The 18,801-nt window shown below is 32.5% G+C and overlaps 2 protein-coding genes across 4 annotated transcripts; both read right to left on the reverse strand.

The window, feature by feature from the left end:
- Window positions 1-4,271: 4,271 nt before the first annotated feature.
- LOC110661321 (uncharacterized) lies at window positions 4,272-8,636 on the reverse strand. 3 transcript variants are annotated; one of them, XR_009151086.1, is made up of 6 exons: window positions 8,413-8,636; window positions 7,237-7,356; window positions 6,906-7,143; window positions 6,246-6,719; window positions 5,436-6,180; window positions 4,272-4,800 (listed from the first exon to the last, which is right to left on the reverse strand). XR_009151086.1 is itself a non-coding variant. In XM_021819911.2 (5 exons), the coding sequence occupies exons 3-5, from the start codon at window positions 7,048-7,050 to the stop codon at window positions 5,927-5,929; spliced, it is 873 nt and encodes a 290-aa protein (XP_021675603.1). In that variant the 5' UTR covers window positions 7,051-7,143; window positions 7,237-7,356; window positions 8,413-8,636; the 3' UTR covers window positions 5,396-5,926. The 3 variants fall into 3 exon arrangements, 2 of the variants coding, with proteins under 2 accessions (XP_021675603.1, XP_021675612.1); XM_021819911.2 differs by lacking the exon at window positions 4,272-4,800 and having other exon boundaries at window positions 5,396-6,180; XM_021819920.2 differs by lacking the exon at window positions 4,272-4,800 and having other exon boundaries at window positions 5,396-6,180; window positions 7,237-7,361.
- Window positions 8,637-9,346: 710 nt separating this feature from the next.
- Window positions 9,347-17,497, reverse strand: LOC110662360 (SART-1 family protein DOT2). The gene is made up of 5 exons (XM_058128624.1): window positions 17,474-17,497; window positions 15,554-15,724; window positions 12,774-12,908; window positions 10,879-11,049; window positions 9,347-9,634 (listed from the first exon to the last, which is right to left on the reverse strand). Exons 1-5 carry the CDS (start codon window positions 17,495-17,497, stop codon window positions 9,548-9,550), a joined length of 588 nt encoding a protein of 195 aa, XP_057984607.1. The 3' UTR covers window positions 9,347-9,547.
- Window positions 17,498-18,801: the final 1,304 nt, after the last annotated feature.

Genomic DNA, 18,801 nt, shown 5'->3' on the forward strand with positions numbered 1-18,801 from the left:
TAACACCCAAATGTAGAACATGGTGGAAATAATGCCCAACTCGTACCACCCGACTGAACTAGCGGTTTAATAGACGAGGAGAAGTTATTCTGGTAAGATTGGATCAACATTGGTAATACTTCCCTTTCCTGGTGCATTTGAAATAACTTCTTGTACTGAATTTGAATCCACTTGTGCTTCTGGTTCACTAGAAAGGTATGTCACTTCTGGACTAGCACGAGAGTTTCCTCCACAAAGATCTGGCTTAGTATTTATGCTTCCATTCTCAAGCTCTAATGTCTATCTGGATTCAGAAGCCATTAACTATAATAAAACATCAACACTGGACGTGTACATCATATATCAAGATATACACACATTAAGAAAATCCATAGATGCATCTTTGAATTTATTTTTTACAATTTCAGATCAGAATTTTAGACTGCTTAGAAACCATATCCTACTCTAGGACCAAAACATGTAACAATGTCTATCATAACATAATTCGTTATGGCAATGCATTAGTCAATTATATAATTATGCATTAAACCATTCAATTGAATTTTGGACTTGAATGTTGATATCCAAGGTCTCTCCTATATATAATATTAATTCAGATAACTAGTTTGTTTTAATCAACACTTAAGGGGGGTGTTTGGTTCACATGTTGGGTACAGCTGATAGCTAATAGACACCAAAATAGGTGAATTAGAGTATTTGATAAGTTTAAAAAAATAAAGTCGATAACTAACAGGTAGCTGATATAGTACCCACATCAACTGCAGTTTGTATCAGTTATATTTTTAGAGCTGTTTCTCATCAGCCTATAGCTTATTTAATTTTATTTTTTATTTTGACCATATTATCCTTTTTTATTTAACCCAAAGATTAATATTATTAATACTTTTATATTTTTCATTTATAATTTTAGCATTTCAACTTTGTTAAAATATTTTTTATTAATAACATAAAATATAAAATATTTATTTATATCTAAAAACTTAAAATTAATTATAAGTTTTTTCTTTATCAATAATAATATTTACTTTATTATTTTATCTATTTTTTAATGTTATTTAATTATTTAAAAAAAATTAATTATTTTCTTATTTCAATAATAAAATAAATGATATAATATAATAGATTAATAATTATATATTTATTTTAATAATATAATAATGATATAATATATTAATTTAATAATAAAATAAATAATATAATATAATAAATTTATAATTTTATATTTATTTCAATAATAAAATAAATTATCTAATATATACCCTTATTAGTCATTTTACACATCAACAGCAACAGCTAAATATAGTTTTACCAAACACTTACTATCATCAGCTACCAGCTATCAGCTATCAGCTTACATTAACAACAATCAGTTAATAGTTATCAGCTGTATTGGTTACAAATTCCACATGATGAATGACCACACTCTCACAGTACCAAATACTTGTATTCATGTCATCAGGATTAAGAGTTTTAACATTATACAACTATCGACTTCAGTACATCTACAACCAAAATGTTTGCATAGACTTGGGACATATGCATAGTGTAGAGCATAACTACAATGATATTTTACAACACAAAACAAAATATCCAAGTCCCCTAAGTCTAATACAGCACCATTAGTCTTAGTTACTAGCCTTTCTTCCTATTTAAACATTCAAAATGGCTAACAAAAAGAATTTGTCTTCTCTCAATCCTTGGATCCTGGAGTACCTACAAATAAATATAATTATAAACCAAAATATACTATGCATGTAATCAATGCCTTTAACAGATGTTTGTGTTGCCGAGTATGCAAAAGACAAATTTATACCATCACATTTACTCAAGTTCTTACAAACTTCGGTTCTTGTTTAAGAAGTTATAGAAACATCAATTTCAGATTTACCATCACCTCTCTTGCCAAATCAATTGCTAGTTCTTTATAATACCTCTCAGAAAGTTATTCGGACTGTTAACAAATATAGTTAGTTCACCGATGCAGATGTGGCAAGCCGCATTACAAAATCTATAGATATAACGATGTCACACCATTATAGAAACAGGTGTAGTGGAACCACAAATTTACATTTGAGGTGTAGTACGCATCACAAATGGGTTGAAACCACAAGATCAATAATCAGTGATTCAAAGTCACAGAACAATACAGCAGATGTCAGATGCGGTAAACCCACAAAACAAATAATTCTTTAACAACCAAACAGTCTTTCATCTCCGTAAGTCAAAGAACAGAATATTTCACATGGCCTTTATTGAATGTTGAGGTAGCATTCACTACCATAAACAGAGGCAAGTTTTCCCAACAATAACATTTGTTCTTTTTACTATAGGGCAGTTTACCACACGGCAAGTCCGTGTAGATAATGACCCTCGCAAGGCAAGGCCATGTAAGGCTCTGCTCTTTTTCAAGTTTTCACAACTTTAAGGCCACTAACACGGCATACATTGTGTAAGTTTCTGTCTTTCCTTTCATTTAACACACACGACAATGAAGTGAAATCCTACCTTGCACACAAGTAAGCGTGTACTTTCTGGATAATTTTCTTCATTTTGTATCAATCACTTTTCCTGTACCAATATGTCCATGCCATTTCATTGACACAATCAGCCATCTATAAACACATTCATTTCTCATCAATTTAAGAAGAAGATTTAGAATTCATTTAACACAAGGAAGCATACCTCTCTATTTCCAACACTTCACTTTACACTTGGTCCTTCTCGGTTTCGAGAAGAGAAGATGAATTTGTGAGATTGAGAGAGATTAGTAAAGTCTCATAACCATAAAACAAAAATGAAGAGGTGCAAATGAAAGGTGCTTGTACACCTCCATTGACAATGCCAAGTTTCACTTCAATATGACTTATGAAGATTTTACAACTTAGGGTGTATTTGGTAAAATGTTAAAAAATCAAGGTTTAAATATTATTCTTATAAGTTTTAATCTCTTAAAGAGAGTAACTATTAATATTAACCTAGCGACACAGTGTGAAACTTAAATAAAAACACACTCCATACATAGAGTGAAAATAAGGAGAAAAACCCCTACTAGATTTTTATTAATTGAAAAAACTTTTCTTAAATTACATATATATAAGAGTATTTATAGTGTTTTTTAGACTCTTAACCTAATAGGAATATGAAATACTAAATAGAAACTTTAAATAAACTAAAATACTATAGGAAATTCTAAATAAAATAGGAAGAAATATAAATCTTAGATAAAATAGGAAAACATTAATAAGCCCTAAATAGAATAGGAAAAATTATAATTAGTTATAATCTAATTTTTACAGCTGTCAGAAGTATTCACAAGATGTCCTAGGTGACAGCTGGAAATGAAAATTAATTAAAAAAAATAGCATTGTTGCCTTGTTGTTTAAAGAATCCCACATCTAGGCATAGGATTTGCTTCCCTAAAAATCACCTTTGCCCAAATTTGCTAGAAATTGCTATATTTTCCTCCTTTTTACACCAGCATGCTTTCGTTATTCCTTGACTTACTTCTTTACCAAGGATATCTGATAGGTGTTGAATCCACCAGAAATCAAATTAACTGAAATCACCAATTGTGAAAATATTTTCTGCAATAAGTGATAAGTCCAGGTCAAACCCTAGAAACTGAATTATTAAATTTCATGCACTTGTGTACTGGAAAAAGAAACAAAGGTTGAGGGGGGTTAATTCGCAAATCCAAAGAAGAAATCACAAATCCAAATTTAAGATCTAAAATTAAATAAGAAACTCTCGAATTAAACAAATTTCAGTCCAAGGTAATTCTCATTCCAATGCATTGATTCAATCATAGACAAAAAGAAATACAATTATATCTTATTGAATACGTAACATAGATTTACCAAACAGCGAGGTAAACCCCTGACTTCCCTATGCTCATCAGCTCGAGCTCAGCACTCTTACTGACTCTAATTATTAACTGAGTTGGTATTAAGCAATCCTCATCAAATTAATAACTGCTTTAAGAAAAGGAAGTAGTTAAGCTGAACAACAATTTATGAAGCATAAATCATTTAATCCACCCTATTGTTTCCTTAGGTTATTATTGAAAACTGAGATCATAATCAATAAAACTTAATTGTTACTCATGTTCAATCTTACACAACAATTACGGATTATGAAGATGAACTAGCAATTGACCACATCAAATAATTAACTAATAGGCCTTTTTAGTAGATCATTCAATAGATCAAAGACAATGAAATCAAAAAATAATAGATATTCAAAAAGACATAAATTAAATTAAGAACCTGGTCTCACAAATCAAGCAAAAGAACTTGAATCCCTTGAACTGAATTAAAAACTTAGCCACTCATGTTCATGACTTATAGAAAATTAAAGAAGAAAAAGAAGAATTCTAAAAGACGAATGGAGAGACTACTGAATTTTTGGATGGTCTCCTTTGAGTCGGCTGCTGCCTCTTTTATTTACAATAAATGGTCTAGGGTTAGGTTTTTAGAGTCTTTGTCAAAAACTACAACTGAAACAAAATCAGGAAACTGATTGTCAACGGATACATGGCCCGTGTATCACTACATAGCCCAAGGCCATGTAAACTACTGGAGCTGAGTGGGTATGTTTTGCATTGACACAGAAAGTTACACGGGTTTCCAGGATTTACACGGGTCAAGTTACACGGCCCGTGTACTTTGTTTCTTCCTCGGTTCTCTGGATTTCTTCTGGCAGAATGTTACACCGGTCCATGGTTGTGCTTACACGACCCGTGTACTTTGTATCAACAAAGCTTCCTTCCACACTTCTATGCTCTGGGACTTCACAAAAACCCTGAAAAATACAGCAATAGTCAAATTAATACAAATGCTAACAATTTCTCCATTTAACACAATTATTTCAACAACTCTCTAAGCATATGCCTAATAGATAATTATACTTTAATCAACTGAATTAGGCATAAAAATACATTATACACTTATCAATATCTCGTATTACCTAACCTCTCAAGGTTAACATTTAAGTCTTCAAGAAGATATAAAAATTAATGAGGTTAATAGTTAACATAATCTCTTTAAATGTCCAAATAATATTAATGAAAGGTTAAAAATTACAAGGGTAATAATTACCCCCCCATAAATCATTCCTTCTTTTCATTATTTCATTAACACCCTTACTCTTATCATTCAATTCATTTTACACAACCCTTCCATCTATTAACCACATGCTTAAATCCATAATCTATTATCACAGTTCTTAATGAAGTTAACAAAGTAAACTATTATCACTTAAGAATACTATCATACCTTGGATATTCACTATTTAGCACATTACAAATACACCTAGACATATAAAAGAAGAACATAATGATGATAGCTCGACCATCATAATATATTTAAAAAAAAAAAAAAAAAGGGAGAGTCAAACATGAAGAAAGGATTCTTTCATTAATAAAAGTAAAAAATTACAAGTCTAAAACTCAAGCGCATTTTCACCCTTGCCATCCCCACCATTGTCCCCATCCCCTGGCAGGATGTCATTCACCCAGCTAAAGTCCATGTTTGGATGCCTCAGCTTCAATTGTTTGGCGATTGCTCTAGACGGTCCCCCAAAGAAGCAATCTTCTGTTTATAACCATCCACTTCGGCGGCATGCCTGGCTTTGGCAGCCATTAATTCTTCTTGGAGTTTGACTATTACTCCCTCTGAAGTCTTCAGCTCCAATTCAAGCCCTTTGTTCTTGGAAGTGACGTCTCCAATGGTTTGTTTTAGGAGGGTGTTCTCCACCTCTATATCCCTGTAACTAGAGCGGTAAGCTTGGTACTTTTCTTGGAAAAGACTATTCACTGCCGCCACCTCAAAGCAGAGGTTCATGGTTTGGATCATTAGGTCCTTGTCTTCCTCAACGTTGCACTGAGCCCTATCACCCGGAAGAAGAACATTGCGCCCCAGGTAGCGGATCAATTGACATCACTCCCTTTTTGGGAAGGTAGCGGATCAATAGGACCAATCTCAGGTCGGGAAGTGCTTGGTTTGAGCCCTGCCGTGCCAACTGGGCGTAGTTGGGAGTCAGCTCGGTCTCTTAGAATGACCACCGTTGCTTGTGTCTTCGCCTTCTTGCCAGACGTCCCAGCAGCAGCGGCTGCAGACCTCACCCTCTTTCGGGCCTTCACCTTCTCAGCAAAGGTAGCTTTCTCTACGTCCTTAGCCATTACTGCACTAAAAAAAGATTCAGTAAGCAAATAATTTGACACTAAGAGATTAAATTAAGAAAATTACCCTCTTCCTCTAACTCAGACTCAGCTCCTGACACCACTGTCTTGAACCAGTGCGACACTTCATCCTCCACCAATCGAGCAACCCCGTATGTATCTTTTTGGACCATACTTTTCAGCATCGCCACGGCAACCTCTTCTTTCTCAGTTAGTTCGACCATGGCCTTCTGCTTTGGGGGTAGTTTCCTTCTTCCGTTGTTTTCATACATCAAAAAATCCTCATAAATGTGCCTTCCATAATGGTCCCTCATATAGCCCTTACTATTGGTTAAACTTGGCCTTGCCAAATGGTACGTGCTTCCATAGATATCAAGATTCTGACCCATATTCCCATTCCCCATAAAATATAGAGAATGATCAGCTTTTGTAGTTAGCCAACGTGAAGAATTTAGCAATGAATGATCATTTACACTTGATGAGAACCCATTAGAACCATATGCTATTCTGGGAGATATATGTTCAGTATGCCAGCCATAGCCTGCAAATTTAATTAGTGCCCCACGATTAGGAAAGAACAATACATTCAACTTTCAATTCTCAATAACGTAAGGTAGAAGGTTCTACCAACAACATGACCTACCAAGAATAAAATGGCATCAGGAGGTTTGGAGTTAGATATTGGATAACTAATCAAAAGAAAAATAAAGGGAAGTCTGATACATACACCAAGAGTTTTTGCCTGCTGTAGTAGCCCAAGATGGAAGAAGCCTAAACTCAGTAGATCTCCTTATAGGTGACGCATCAAAGTCATCATCTTCTATCAACTCATCACTATCAGAACTTAAATCTATAGGAACAAATGCAGCCATCAGAGTTGAATAATAAGTCTCCCCTGTTTAAAACAAACTAATTTCCCCTCTTCCAGCAGACTTGGTAAAAAAATTCTTCAAAAGGAAGCCATCCTGCACTTACAAAACATCCATATCTCATGAACAAGCAAAAGAAACAAGAAAACTAAGCCATCAGACACAAAATATGAAAATATCTTAACTTACCAGGACTTGAAATTAAGCCACAAATCCAATTGCTTAAAAAGAAGCAGCATCTCCAAGTTGCACTAATAAAATAACAAAGATAATCCACATGGTCTGGGATTTAGTCGAAGTGCATTCCGACTTTCCTTCAACAAGCAGACAGATCATCAGTTAAAATCAAGACATTGGTTTCTATCTAACAGTATCTAGTTTAGAAAAATAAAAGAAACCAAACAATTTAAGGAAAGAAAGCCTAACTTTAAGTATTTTTCAGCATGGTTCAGAATTTCATTTGAAAACCATTTCAATTTCAACAAATTCTAGTGACATTATGGATAAGGTTTTTTTATCTGGATTCCTAGTGAAGAATGTTTTTAGAGATCTCAAATTGAACCAAAATCCTAACATTACTATTTTAATTCTGGAGAACCATAAATATGCCATGGTGCACTATTCTTTTAATTGAAGCAAAAATGGCAACCAAACAAACCCATCACTCTACTCCTAATCCAGGGTAGCAAGTTCCAAGGAGGGGAAAAATCGCCATTAATGCTTCTTATTCCAACACAAGCGCGAAGAGACGCAAAGCAGACAATTTCGAAAGTGAAAATTTGCCAAAACTTGCTTCAGTCATAAATCAACATCAATCCCAAATCAACTTAGGCATCAGTGATATTACGAAAGAAAGTGGCGAAACAACAACTAATATTCCTAACAATTATTGAAGTTCGACATCTCCTCAAGTAACAAAATCTAACCAGCAACGATTCGGTGTCACTGGCATTGAAATGGGTTCTTTTTCAATGTGTTTCTTGATGAGGAAAAAAGAATAACCAGTTTAAACTCCATAACGCAAACTGCAATAATATCCAAAGTAGGTAGAATAAAAATTCAAGCTTTATGCAAAATTGCGCCCTAAACCAAAGCCCCACCAAATAAACAAAAAAGATAAAAAAAAATAATAATAACAATAATAATGCATGCAAGGGCGCAAAACAACGGAACAACTTTATTAAATAAAATAAAATAAAAATTGCAGAGTGATAGGGAAGAGGCATTAACATGTAATAAGAGAGAAACCGAGTAAAGCAAATGCAGAGACAAAATAAGACAAAAGTGGAGAAAGAAGAAAATGGGGGAAAAAATGCTGAAATTGAGAGAGAGAGAGAGAGAGAGAGAGAGAGGATAAAACCCTACCAGCAAAGGGTCGATCGCCATTGTCGTTCGGCGGAAGAGTATTAGGGTTCGCATTGACCAAAGCAACAGTGAGCTCGCGGGGAGAGAGAATCGAACGAAATTGACTGGCGAGTTAAAGGAGTACAGCAGAAAGAGTAGGGTAAGGACAGACAGTAGCGTTTCGCTCAAGGAAGGAGATGTTCTATTGCGGTTACAAATTACTGCAAATTTGGAAAAATTACTATTTTTTTTTTCGATTTTAAGAACGCGGATGACTTTATGGGTAAAATTTACCTCGAATCGGCCTGATCCATCCGCTTGAAGGTTAGAAAAATTACAATTTTTTATAAAAATTAATGAATTAATTTTTATTTTTCTCTATTCTTCGGTCTAATCAAATTTTTTTTACCCTTTATTTGTATCACTAACTTGGCAAGGAAAATAAAATAAAATTAAAGAGAAAAAAAAAATTAATTTATTCTATATCATTTGGATAAATTATTAAAATAAAAAGAAAATATATTTTTTCTTATAAGATAAATATTATTATATCTCTATTTAATTTCTTATGTTTATATTGTAAAAACATATTTCAATATTTTAATCATCATTTTTTTTTATTTTTTATCAATTTAAAGAAAAATATTTTAGATTAAATTTTTTTTTCATTTCTCCTCCTTTTCCTTCCTTTCTCTTCAATTCTCCGTCCAAATAAAAAAATTTTAAAAAATTAAATTTCTTTTCTTTTTTTCTTCTCTTCTTTTCTTCTCAATCCAAATAAAGTGTTAGGTAACATATTTAAAAAAAAAATTATAGTGAATGAAATAATTATATTTTTTAAATTACAGAAAATGAAATTTAAATTAATGACCAAGGTGACCGACACCAAAATCAGTCAAGATCGATCCATTGGCCACGCCACCAAACTCTACCTAAGCCGAAAGAATCATCAAAATTATCAAATAATTTCTCATTCACACTCTCCATCAAAAACCCTACAAATCCATCTTACAAAATTTGAAGGTTCTCTTCTATGACATATGAAACTTTTATTTACAGCCAATAGAACAAACAAATGGATGCCACACTTTTCAGGGTCAAGGGTATTGAATAAGTATCAGTAGCAACAACTTCCAAGCAGCTCCTTGTAACTGTTCTAAGTTCCATAAACTGTTTTAGGCTTCTTTTGTGTGTTATATTTCCCATGCTCCACCGTGCGTTTTATTCCCAAGAAGTGCTCAACCTGAAAAAAAAAAAAGATAGATTATCCGCATATGACGTGTGGAACTCATATTCAATTTTAAGACTAAAAATCTCTTCTGATAGAAAAATATGACGTCCAAAAGAAGAATCACAATACTATATATTATCTTCTATAGAAGGTTGCAATTCAAATATTTCTTAGCCTATGTTAAAATGCAGCTATGGACAACCGAGAATGGCAAGCAAACCACCAACAACACTGGAGGTTGGATAGACATCAACAAAATGACAGAAGACAACAACATGAAACCATGATGCAGCCAACAAGTTCTACAAATAGCAAGATGAAAGATCAAATAATCCCTACTTGTGGTCTAGATTCAGTTTGGTAGTGTTTTTTTTACTCAAGTTTTCTTATTAATATAAATGAAGTGAATTAGCTTGAGGGTAATTATTTAGATGTTTATCCTTCATTTTAGGAGTTAGAGGCCTCGCTGGAACTCTCTGGGCAGCAATGTTTCAGATTAAGCAATTAGTAATACTTCATTTTCATTGGAATAATGGATGTGATGAGAATTCAAAATTACGGGGCATTTGAATATGAAATTGTCACAATCCAAGCTACATGGACTACTAGCCACATAAATTCATATCCTAGAGAATTTTAAACACACTTATCTAAACAAACCCTAAGGCAACTCTAACCCTAGATGTGATGCCTATTGGACCTTCTTGGTGATACCTAAGAAGTTCCAGGTATGAATCCTACTTTTTTGTTATTTTTCTTCAATGTCAACAGCAATTTCAATCCAATTAGACACCAAGTTTATTCTATGTAACTCTTAATTTTTCTATCAAATAGCATTGATAGAACCACAAATACTCCTAAATTTATTATTCATGTCGCTGTGCAAAGCAATATTCCATCCCCCTACTTCCAGTCGTGATAACCTCAGAAAGAACTTGTTTCTTTTCCTGTTGCAACCCTACACAACCCACTATTCCTCAAGCTTCCAGACAAAATCTCTAAAATAGAATATCAACAATTTGCTAGACAAGGATCTTTCATATTCTGTTGCAGAGGGTTTAATAGCTGTCAAATGATATTCCTCAAGAAATTCTTAATTTATCAAAAGTGATTTACTTCTTTTTAAACTACTTTCCCATTTTCCTCAAGAAAACCTCTGCAGTAGTCACACACAATATTTGAAATGTTTGGAAAGACAACTCATACCCTGGCTTAACATGACCACTAAAGACAAGGTAGGGTGTCTTTAACTGAACCTGGGCTTCCCTCATCTGATCCACAGACAGTGATGGTGTATCTGAATTTTTCATTTGCTTCAACTTCAATTCTTCTTGGTATTGCTTCATGCGCTTTTCTTGTTTCATTTTGCCAGGCCCCTTTCCATGGAATTTATGAGAAATCATCCTAAAGGCTTCCCTGGGAGTCATCTGTTAAAACAAGGAAATAATCCAAAATCATAAAAATAAGGCTTAATATTATTACAGAGCCGAAAATTTTCAACATCCACCACATCAGCAGTGACAAATTAATTTTTACACTTAAAAAATAGGTCATAATGGAACAAAGAAACACAGCCTAAGATGAACTACCTAACCAAATAACCAATTTAACACATTAATTACTGCCATAGGTTGGTCTTTCACTCTTTCTGTTTCTTGGGCATCTAAACAAAGGAGAAACAGAAAAGCTTGTTTTCAGTATGTGACAGCAAGTCAGACCCCAAGTTTAAGGAACAAATCCTTGTGACTGCTACAATCTCTAATGCAATCACTTGCAGTTGTGGAGCTGCCCAGCGACAGTTCTGAAGAACCACACCTCAAATTAGAGTCCAAACTCCAAATTTAGCACCACCATATTGAACTCTAAGTCCCAAAATTAGCTATGACAAGGTATCTGAATTCATTAACAACAATAAACACATCCCAAAATTTATGTTTGCTCATTTGATTTATCATAACGACTCTTTAACAAGTAAAGCAGACACAACTACAAGAAGTTAATCAAAAGTGAAACATGCATTCAAGGCAACACGTCTCTCCATTGACTAAAGAGCTAAAAAAAGAAATGACATGATTAAAGCAAGGAGCAGAATTTCTAAAAAGTAGTTAATAAAATAATATGTTGAAAATTAGTGCAATAATTAGAACATAGATAATGCAATCATCCATAAAACATTGTATGAAAAATTATAATCCCTAACATCCTACTTTCAAATCCTAACCAATTATAACCATGAAACCATTAAAAATTCAAAGGTATTAACAAATACACATTAAATGAAAACTGTATACAGTAATAATATAAGGAACTACTTATGCCATGAATAAAGCTGAATATTCTAGAATATACTACCAGTCATCATCATATTTCTCACTCCCAAGTCCTCAAAACATTTTCATCATCACTAATAGTCTGATATCCTTCAATGTCTTCTAAATCTATTTCATCTAAATCAATGTCAATATCTTTGAATTACGGTTGTAAAGTTGATGCTTTCAATTTGAAACTTGCTTAACTATCTGGATTGAGTGGGCTTGTTTTCTTGTGTCCTTATCTCCAATACCAGTTGCTTTGGCTTTGAGAAAAGCTGGAAATCCTACCAGCTGCAAAGCCAAAGAAAAGAGAAAGCAAGCTCCAGCAGTCTTATGGATAGTATTTTGATCATTTTTGTGCATGTTAAATATTATAGCCCTTTCAAAGTAGAACCTCAGTAGTCAGTATCTTTAAGGATAAAATAAATTAATTTTAATAACACATAACTCTTGCACCTGGCACTTCAAAAGAGGCTCACACTTAAGTGTGGAAAGCAAATGTATTATTAAAGGTGCCATGCTTGAAGGTTCCTAAAGCACTGGACCCATATCTCACTATGCTTTTGCACCTACACTTGCATTTGTGCATTGTGCTCTACATGGATAATCTAATAAAATATGAAAATGAGTGGTTCTAAGTCTATGTGGCTTTCAAATCAACTTCTTATATACTAGCTATTATTGAGAAGAAATCATACGAGCAGCATGCTCACCTGCCTCCTCCTCTTCACTCTCTCCTTGAACAATATTGTCCCAAAATATCAACAATTAAAATCACATTAAAATAAGTTATGGCTGGTAACACATATTACAAGGAAACACTTCTAAGAATAAATAACCTGCTCATCAAAAATTTGTGAGAGGTGCTTAGCTTTCTCCTTTTCAGCATTCTTTTTCTCCTCAAGTTTATGACTTCTATTAGCCCATCCTAAAACCTCCAAACCAACTTCTGAATTTTTCTTTATCCTTTCATCCTGGACAAATAAAAAGGCGCAGAGATCAATATCACATTACTTAAACCAAATCATGAAAGCAAGTTTCCTATTCCTTTGTGAAAGAAACTGTAATCAATTACAGTAATACCATTAGAATTAGGAAAACTTGTAGCCTATTTAGGGAATTTTTGTAATATAATAATGCTTAGAAGTCCTTTGTCTACATCAAAATTTTTTGTCACCCATGTCTTTTTAAAAGTTCTCTCAAAATCCACTTCTGTATTTATATAGATTATAAATATTTGATACTTGTTTCAATATCAACAAGACTAAAATAATTGTATATGGTTTTAAACTTTCTTTCTAATACCAATTACAAATGTACACATACACTCTTTTGCATTAACTTTCAAAATCTTATATGAACTTAAAAATTTTAACAAAATTAAACAATGAGAAATAGAGAAATGGAGAAAAAAAAGAAAAAAAAAAACACATACACTAGAAATGCTTAGTCATCTCATGCAAATTATATGGTTATTATTATAAGCAATTGATAACAAGCTTTTTATATGAAGCATGGACAACCATCAAATGCAACAAGCACTTTCTTTTTTCCTATGAAAAGGTTGCAACTAGTAACTAGATAGCCACTACTTGTAATATTAGTATCCAAGCAAGGAAGACATATCCATCATCAATTTATTATGAGAAGAAAAAAAAACTAACAGTAAAATTTTTATATTGAAAAGGTATGGGGAAAAAAGAATAGAAGATCAATGGACATTTATACTTATTCACAATGCGCTCTTCCAATTCTAATGTAGATGAGTATCCTTCAATAGATGTGCCTTCAAAATTTTTATCATCATCATCATCAAAAGAAACCTTTGATTGCTTTAAACCATCAATATATTTGCCATTCCCAATGCCCATTTCAACCATATCATCTTTGCTTCTATCATAGTCTTCTTCATGGCTTCTTTTGCTCATCTTATCTCTCTCTAATCTTTCTTAATCATGATCTCTCTCTCTCTCTCTCTCTCTCCCTCTCCTTAGTCTTCGTCTTCTCTCTCCCTTTTTTCCTCTCTCTACCTTTATCGATTTCTCTCTCCTTCTCCCTATCCTTATATTTCTCTCTCTCCCTCTCCTTCACTCTTTCCTTTTCTTTCTCTCTCTCCCTCTCTCCCTATCCCTAGTCGTCTCCCTTCCCCTTTCCTTATCAATATCTCTCTCCCTCTCACTTTCCGTTTCCTTCCCTCGATTTTTCCTATCTTTGTCATGCTCACGCTCCTTATCTCTAGATTTTCCCTGATCATGGTCTTTATCCTTTGCCCTGTTATCCCTACTCCTATCCTCGCCACCCTCCTTATCCACATAGTCATCTTGCTCGTTATCCAAATCTTTGGCAATATCTCCACTAGTTTTCTTAGAGGCTTCTCTGTCCTTGTTTCTATGATGCCTGTCCCTGTCTTATCCATGGCTGCTTTTCTTCCTATCCTTATTCCTTATCTCCTCTGGAATTGCTCGATTTTTCAGTGCCATTTTCATCATATGCCCCTCCATCCCAATGTTGTCTTCTAGAAGAGTCATCTAAAACATCCCTCTCTTTACGATGCTCGTACTTGGGTTCAGACTGATCCATGTCCATTAGAACTAGTGGAGTAAGGTCCAAATCTTTCCACTACTTCTATGAGGATTTGTATAGTCACCTAAAGAGGAGAAAAATAAAGTTACAGGAAGTTAATTGAATGATCAACTGAAGTTTTTATATTCCTTTCTTTTTCTTTTTTTTTCCTGGTGCACAACAATTAATTCACATTAGAGACAGAAATACAACAGATAAATTCCACAAACAAGCAGAAACCATAACTGCAAAAATGATGGCTAAAAAAAGAAGCAAAAGAAATGCATCCATGTGATTCCAAGAACTATGGCAATTGCAATAGTCTAATATACTATGAATAGAGGTCAATTTGGCCGTTGAACTTTTAATCAATGTTTAATAGGCCCAAAATTAACTTTTGATCTAATTATAATGCAACTATTATTTTGGGGTCAATTTAATCCAATTGTCTGAAAATAATAATAAAAGATAATATTTTCTTAGTATTTTTAACTAATAAAAAATTTAAACATTTCATTTTTTTTTAATTCATTTAATTAGAAAATTTAGCACAATAAAAAAATATAGCAATCAAAATAACTAAACTTGGTCAAAAGCTCAAGTCAAAATCCCTAACTCAAACACAATTAAACACATAAATGTAGAGAAATAAATGAAACAATTGAATGGAGAAAGCTCAAGAAGATGGCGATAAAGAGTGTCGATTGCATCGGGAAGGGCCTCATCCACTTCATTACATTGTTATCTTTGGCCATATTTGAGGATTTAGTTTATTGAGTTGGTGAATTGAATTTGAGGCAAACATAAACGATGTAGTTGCTGAAGTAGATTTTAGGGTTTTACAAACCAAATTTAGGGACTCTTTTTCTAATTTTTCTGATTAATTTTTGAAATATTTAACATTTTTATTATTTAAAAAACCTATTATCATTTTAACAGCTATCTTGATCTCCCACACCAATTCTGTGGAAAATCAAACGAAAAAAAGAGCAAAGGAAAACGCTTCAGTCTGACATAATCTAACAACAATAGAAACACAAAAAGCTGTAGAAGGAACCTCTAGTGTTGCAGAAGCTCGTAGAGGCGAGCAAATAGGGCTTGTTTCGATGGCAAGCCTCTGACGGGGAATGAAGGAAGAAGATGGGAAGGAGAGCGTGAAATGTAAGGCAAAGTTAATTAATTTTGGGCTGGGGCTGTAAATTCCTTCCAATGAGCTGATTCGTAGTGGCTACAATGAAAAGTAAGCCCAAACCTTGAGAATACTTATGAAATAGTAAGCCCAAATCACTCAAAAACTTACAATAAACAACTCAAGATTTTTCAAGTTCTTAAAAAATTTATAAGTTTTTTTTTTCTTTATGAAATGAATGAAAAAGGGTTAAAGATTTTTAAAAAATTTGAAGAAACTTTTCAATCCACGAATTTTATAGATTTAAAAAAGGCATCCGTCCATAAAGTGTGAGATAGAATTATTAAGCTTGAACGAATTATTGTTAAAAAAAGCTAAAACTAACTAGTCAAATGGCCAATCCTCCGTTCTTATAAATCTTTGAATTTCTTGTAATGTTTTAATGCGGAAGTTTTGACAGTTTTTGAAACATGCTAGACTAGTGAATTACTACCAGGCAATGGTAAAATTTGGGTGGAAAGAGACAACTTTTAAATAAATAAATAACTGTATGAATAACGAAAATGGGGAGATACTCGAGTCCTGACAGGTAAAAGCCAAACAAGTGAAAATGCAAGTTGCTTTTAGCCCATTATCGTATAAAGGGTTAAAGAAGTTGAAACTGGGGGAAAAGGATAAAGCTGCATTTAATTCCTGGAAAATTACTTGACTCTGTGTGTTGGGAGTTGAAATCACTTTGTGTTTCAATATGCCAACAAGAAAAAGTTAAACGGAATTTCTTTTTTTCCATAAATCATTACGGATACCTCCAGCTCAACTATTTTAATACATTTGTATACTTTATGGTTAATAGTATCTCTTGATCAACTTAAATTATAGTAAAAAATAATTAAAATTATATTTGAAATGAGCCCAACATAAATTTAAGATAAAGTCTAAATCAATAGACTAAATTAAATTAAATAAGTTTGATTTATAATTTTTTTTCTTCAGTTCAATTTAATCTGTTATATGTTTTATTTTACTCGATTTTTTTAATTTTTAAGATTCGACTGCACCGATAGCTACTACTCTTTCATTGTACTTGATTTAATGCATCGTTGAATGTTTGCTTTGTCATTATTTCTGAATTATTATTGCTCATTCCAACACTCACATTTAATGCTTCTTTAACCCTATTAACGAACACATCCAACACTAGGAGAAATCTAGACCATCCTTTTTGTTTTAATCTACAGGTAATAGTTAGGTACTGCAGTACCTTTATATTTTTCGTTTCTATATTAGAAAAGTCTATTTTCATTTTTAAATATTATTTTGTTACGAAAATGTTATATAGTTTTTATTTTGAAATTTGTTACCTCACGATTGATTTGAAATAAGATATTTGAATTATATATATGATATAAAATTTATTACATCACGATTGATTTAAAATAAGATATTTGAATTATATATATAATATAAAATTTAAATAAATTTTCTTTTCTTGAGCTAGTTTTTAAATATAGAGTTAAACTCGATTTATTTTCTCTATACAATATCAGAATCTATCCTTACTTTAAAATTGAGCCACTTACATATGTATTTGTCTATAAATTTTATACTCTAAATATTTATGCTTGAATGTGAAGGAGTATATTATTCCATGAGACCTATCATATTCGATTGTTATAATAAAACCATTATAAATACTATAATTATATTTTATAATTTCACATATTGGAGGAGATTTGAATTTTAAAATCATTGAGTTTCTTAATCCCATTTCTTGTATTTTTCCTTCATCCCTTCAACCATAATCTTGCAGGTTTTTAATCAAGAATACCATGCATTTGCATGCTATACCTGGAAAGCAGCAATCATAACCATTCCAAAAGAAAAGAAAGGTAGAATCATAAATTCTTTATAACTCTAGCCCAAAGGCTATATATCTTGAATAAGAAATAAAGATGACCAGCCTCTCTTTGGCCAAGCATACCTAGTTAAATTTCTAATAATTCTAAAAATTTGAACCACTCCATTTTTTTTTTTTATACAAAAGCTTTGGATTAGCTAAAGCTAATCATGTGCTATTATCCACCTACTAGAAAAGCTTTTCGAATTTTAGAATAGTTGTGATAGAATATTTAAAAAATAATTGATGCATGCTTTAAAATCAATAAAATATTTGTCTATGCTTTTTTTTTTCCTCTTTCAAAAGATGAATGTTCATTAAGCAGAACATTGACTGAAGTCCAAATATAATAGGTAATACAATTTTGTTTATATATCAAATGTAACTAAACAAGTCCAAACTGATATATAGTTCTCTCTACATGACAATAAGAGAAACCCACAATTTAGAACACGAGAAAACAAACTCATACCCAAGTCAAAGCTAGGGCAGGAGACACAAAGGAGGAGCAGCTGTTGACCTACTATCGCCATCACCATCATTTTTGTTTTAATCTACAGGTAATAGTTAGGTTCTGCAGTACCTTTATATTTTTCATTTCTATATTAGAAAAGTCTATTTTCATTTCTAAATGTTCTTTTGTTATGAAAATGTTATATAGTTTTTATTTTGAAATTTGTTATCTCACGATTGATTTGAAATGAGATATTTGAATTTTATATATAAATAAGATTTTGACAAATTTTCTTTTCTTAAGCTAGTTTTTAGAGGTAGAATTAAACCTAATTCATTTTCTTTATACTATATCAGTAGGACATTGAAAGATGCAGTAATCATAGGCAGGACATTGAAAGACGCAGTAATAACTGTGAAAAGAGTAGGAGACAGAATTATGCTAGTAAAGCTAGTACTAAAAGGAGAAACAATAAATATAGTTAGTGCTTATGCCTCACAAATAGAACTAGACAATGAGAGTAAATAAAGGTTTTGGGAATATATGGGTGATTTAATGCAAAGCATGCCGAATAAAGAGAATGTTTTCATTGGTAGAGATTTAAATGGACATGTTGAAAGTGATAGACAAAGTTATGAGAATGTTCATGGAGGTTTTAGTTTTGACAGTCGAAATGAGGAGGGAAAAAACATCTTGGATTTTGCTATGGCATACGACCTAATACTAGCAAATACCTACTTTATAAAAAGAGAGTAACATTTAGTGACTTTTAAAAGTGAGCAACATATAAGCCAAATCGACTTCCTCTTAATCAGGAAGACAAAT

This window comes from Hevea brasiliensis, chromosome 1 (assembly GCF_030052815.1).
Source record: "Hevea brasiliensis isolate MT/VB/25A 57/8 chromosome 1, ASM3005281v1, whole genome shotgun sequence".
In the NCBI taxonomy this organism is placed as follows: Eukaryota; Viridiplantae; Streptophyta; class Magnoliopsida; order Malpighiales; family Euphorbiaceae; genus Hevea; species Hevea brasiliensis.

What these genes read in the sequence shown, in the direction of transcription:
- LOC110661321 (XM_021819911.2), bottom strand. Translation starts at nt 7,050, where the DNA reads ATGGCTGCATTTGTTCCTATAGATTTAAGTTCTGATAGTGATGAGTTG. An exon ending in AGCAGGCAAAAACTCTTGGT is followed by an intron (nt 6,720 to 6,905) that starts GTATGTATCAGA and finishes TTAAATTTGCAG; the next exon opens with GCTATGGCTGGCATACTGAA. An exon ending in GTCTGAGTTAGAGGAAGAGG is followed by an intron (nt 6,181 to 6,245) that starts GTAATTTTCTTA and finishes TTTTTAGTGCAG; the next exon opens with TAATGGCTAAGGACGTAGAG.
- LOC110662360 (XM_058128624.1), bottom strand. Translation starts at nt 17,497, where the DNA reads ATGGTTATGATTGCTGCTTTCCAG. An exon ending in CACAAATTTTTGATGAGCAG is followed by an intron (nt 11,050 to 12,773) that starts GTTATTTATTCT and finishes TTGTTTTAACAG; the next exon opens with ATGACTCCCAGGGAAGCCTT. An exon ending in ATCAGATGAGGGAAGCCCAG is followed by an intron (nt 9,635 to 10,878) that starts GTTCAGTTAAAG and finishes TTTTTTTTTCAG; the next exon opens with GTTGAGCACTTCTTGGGAAT.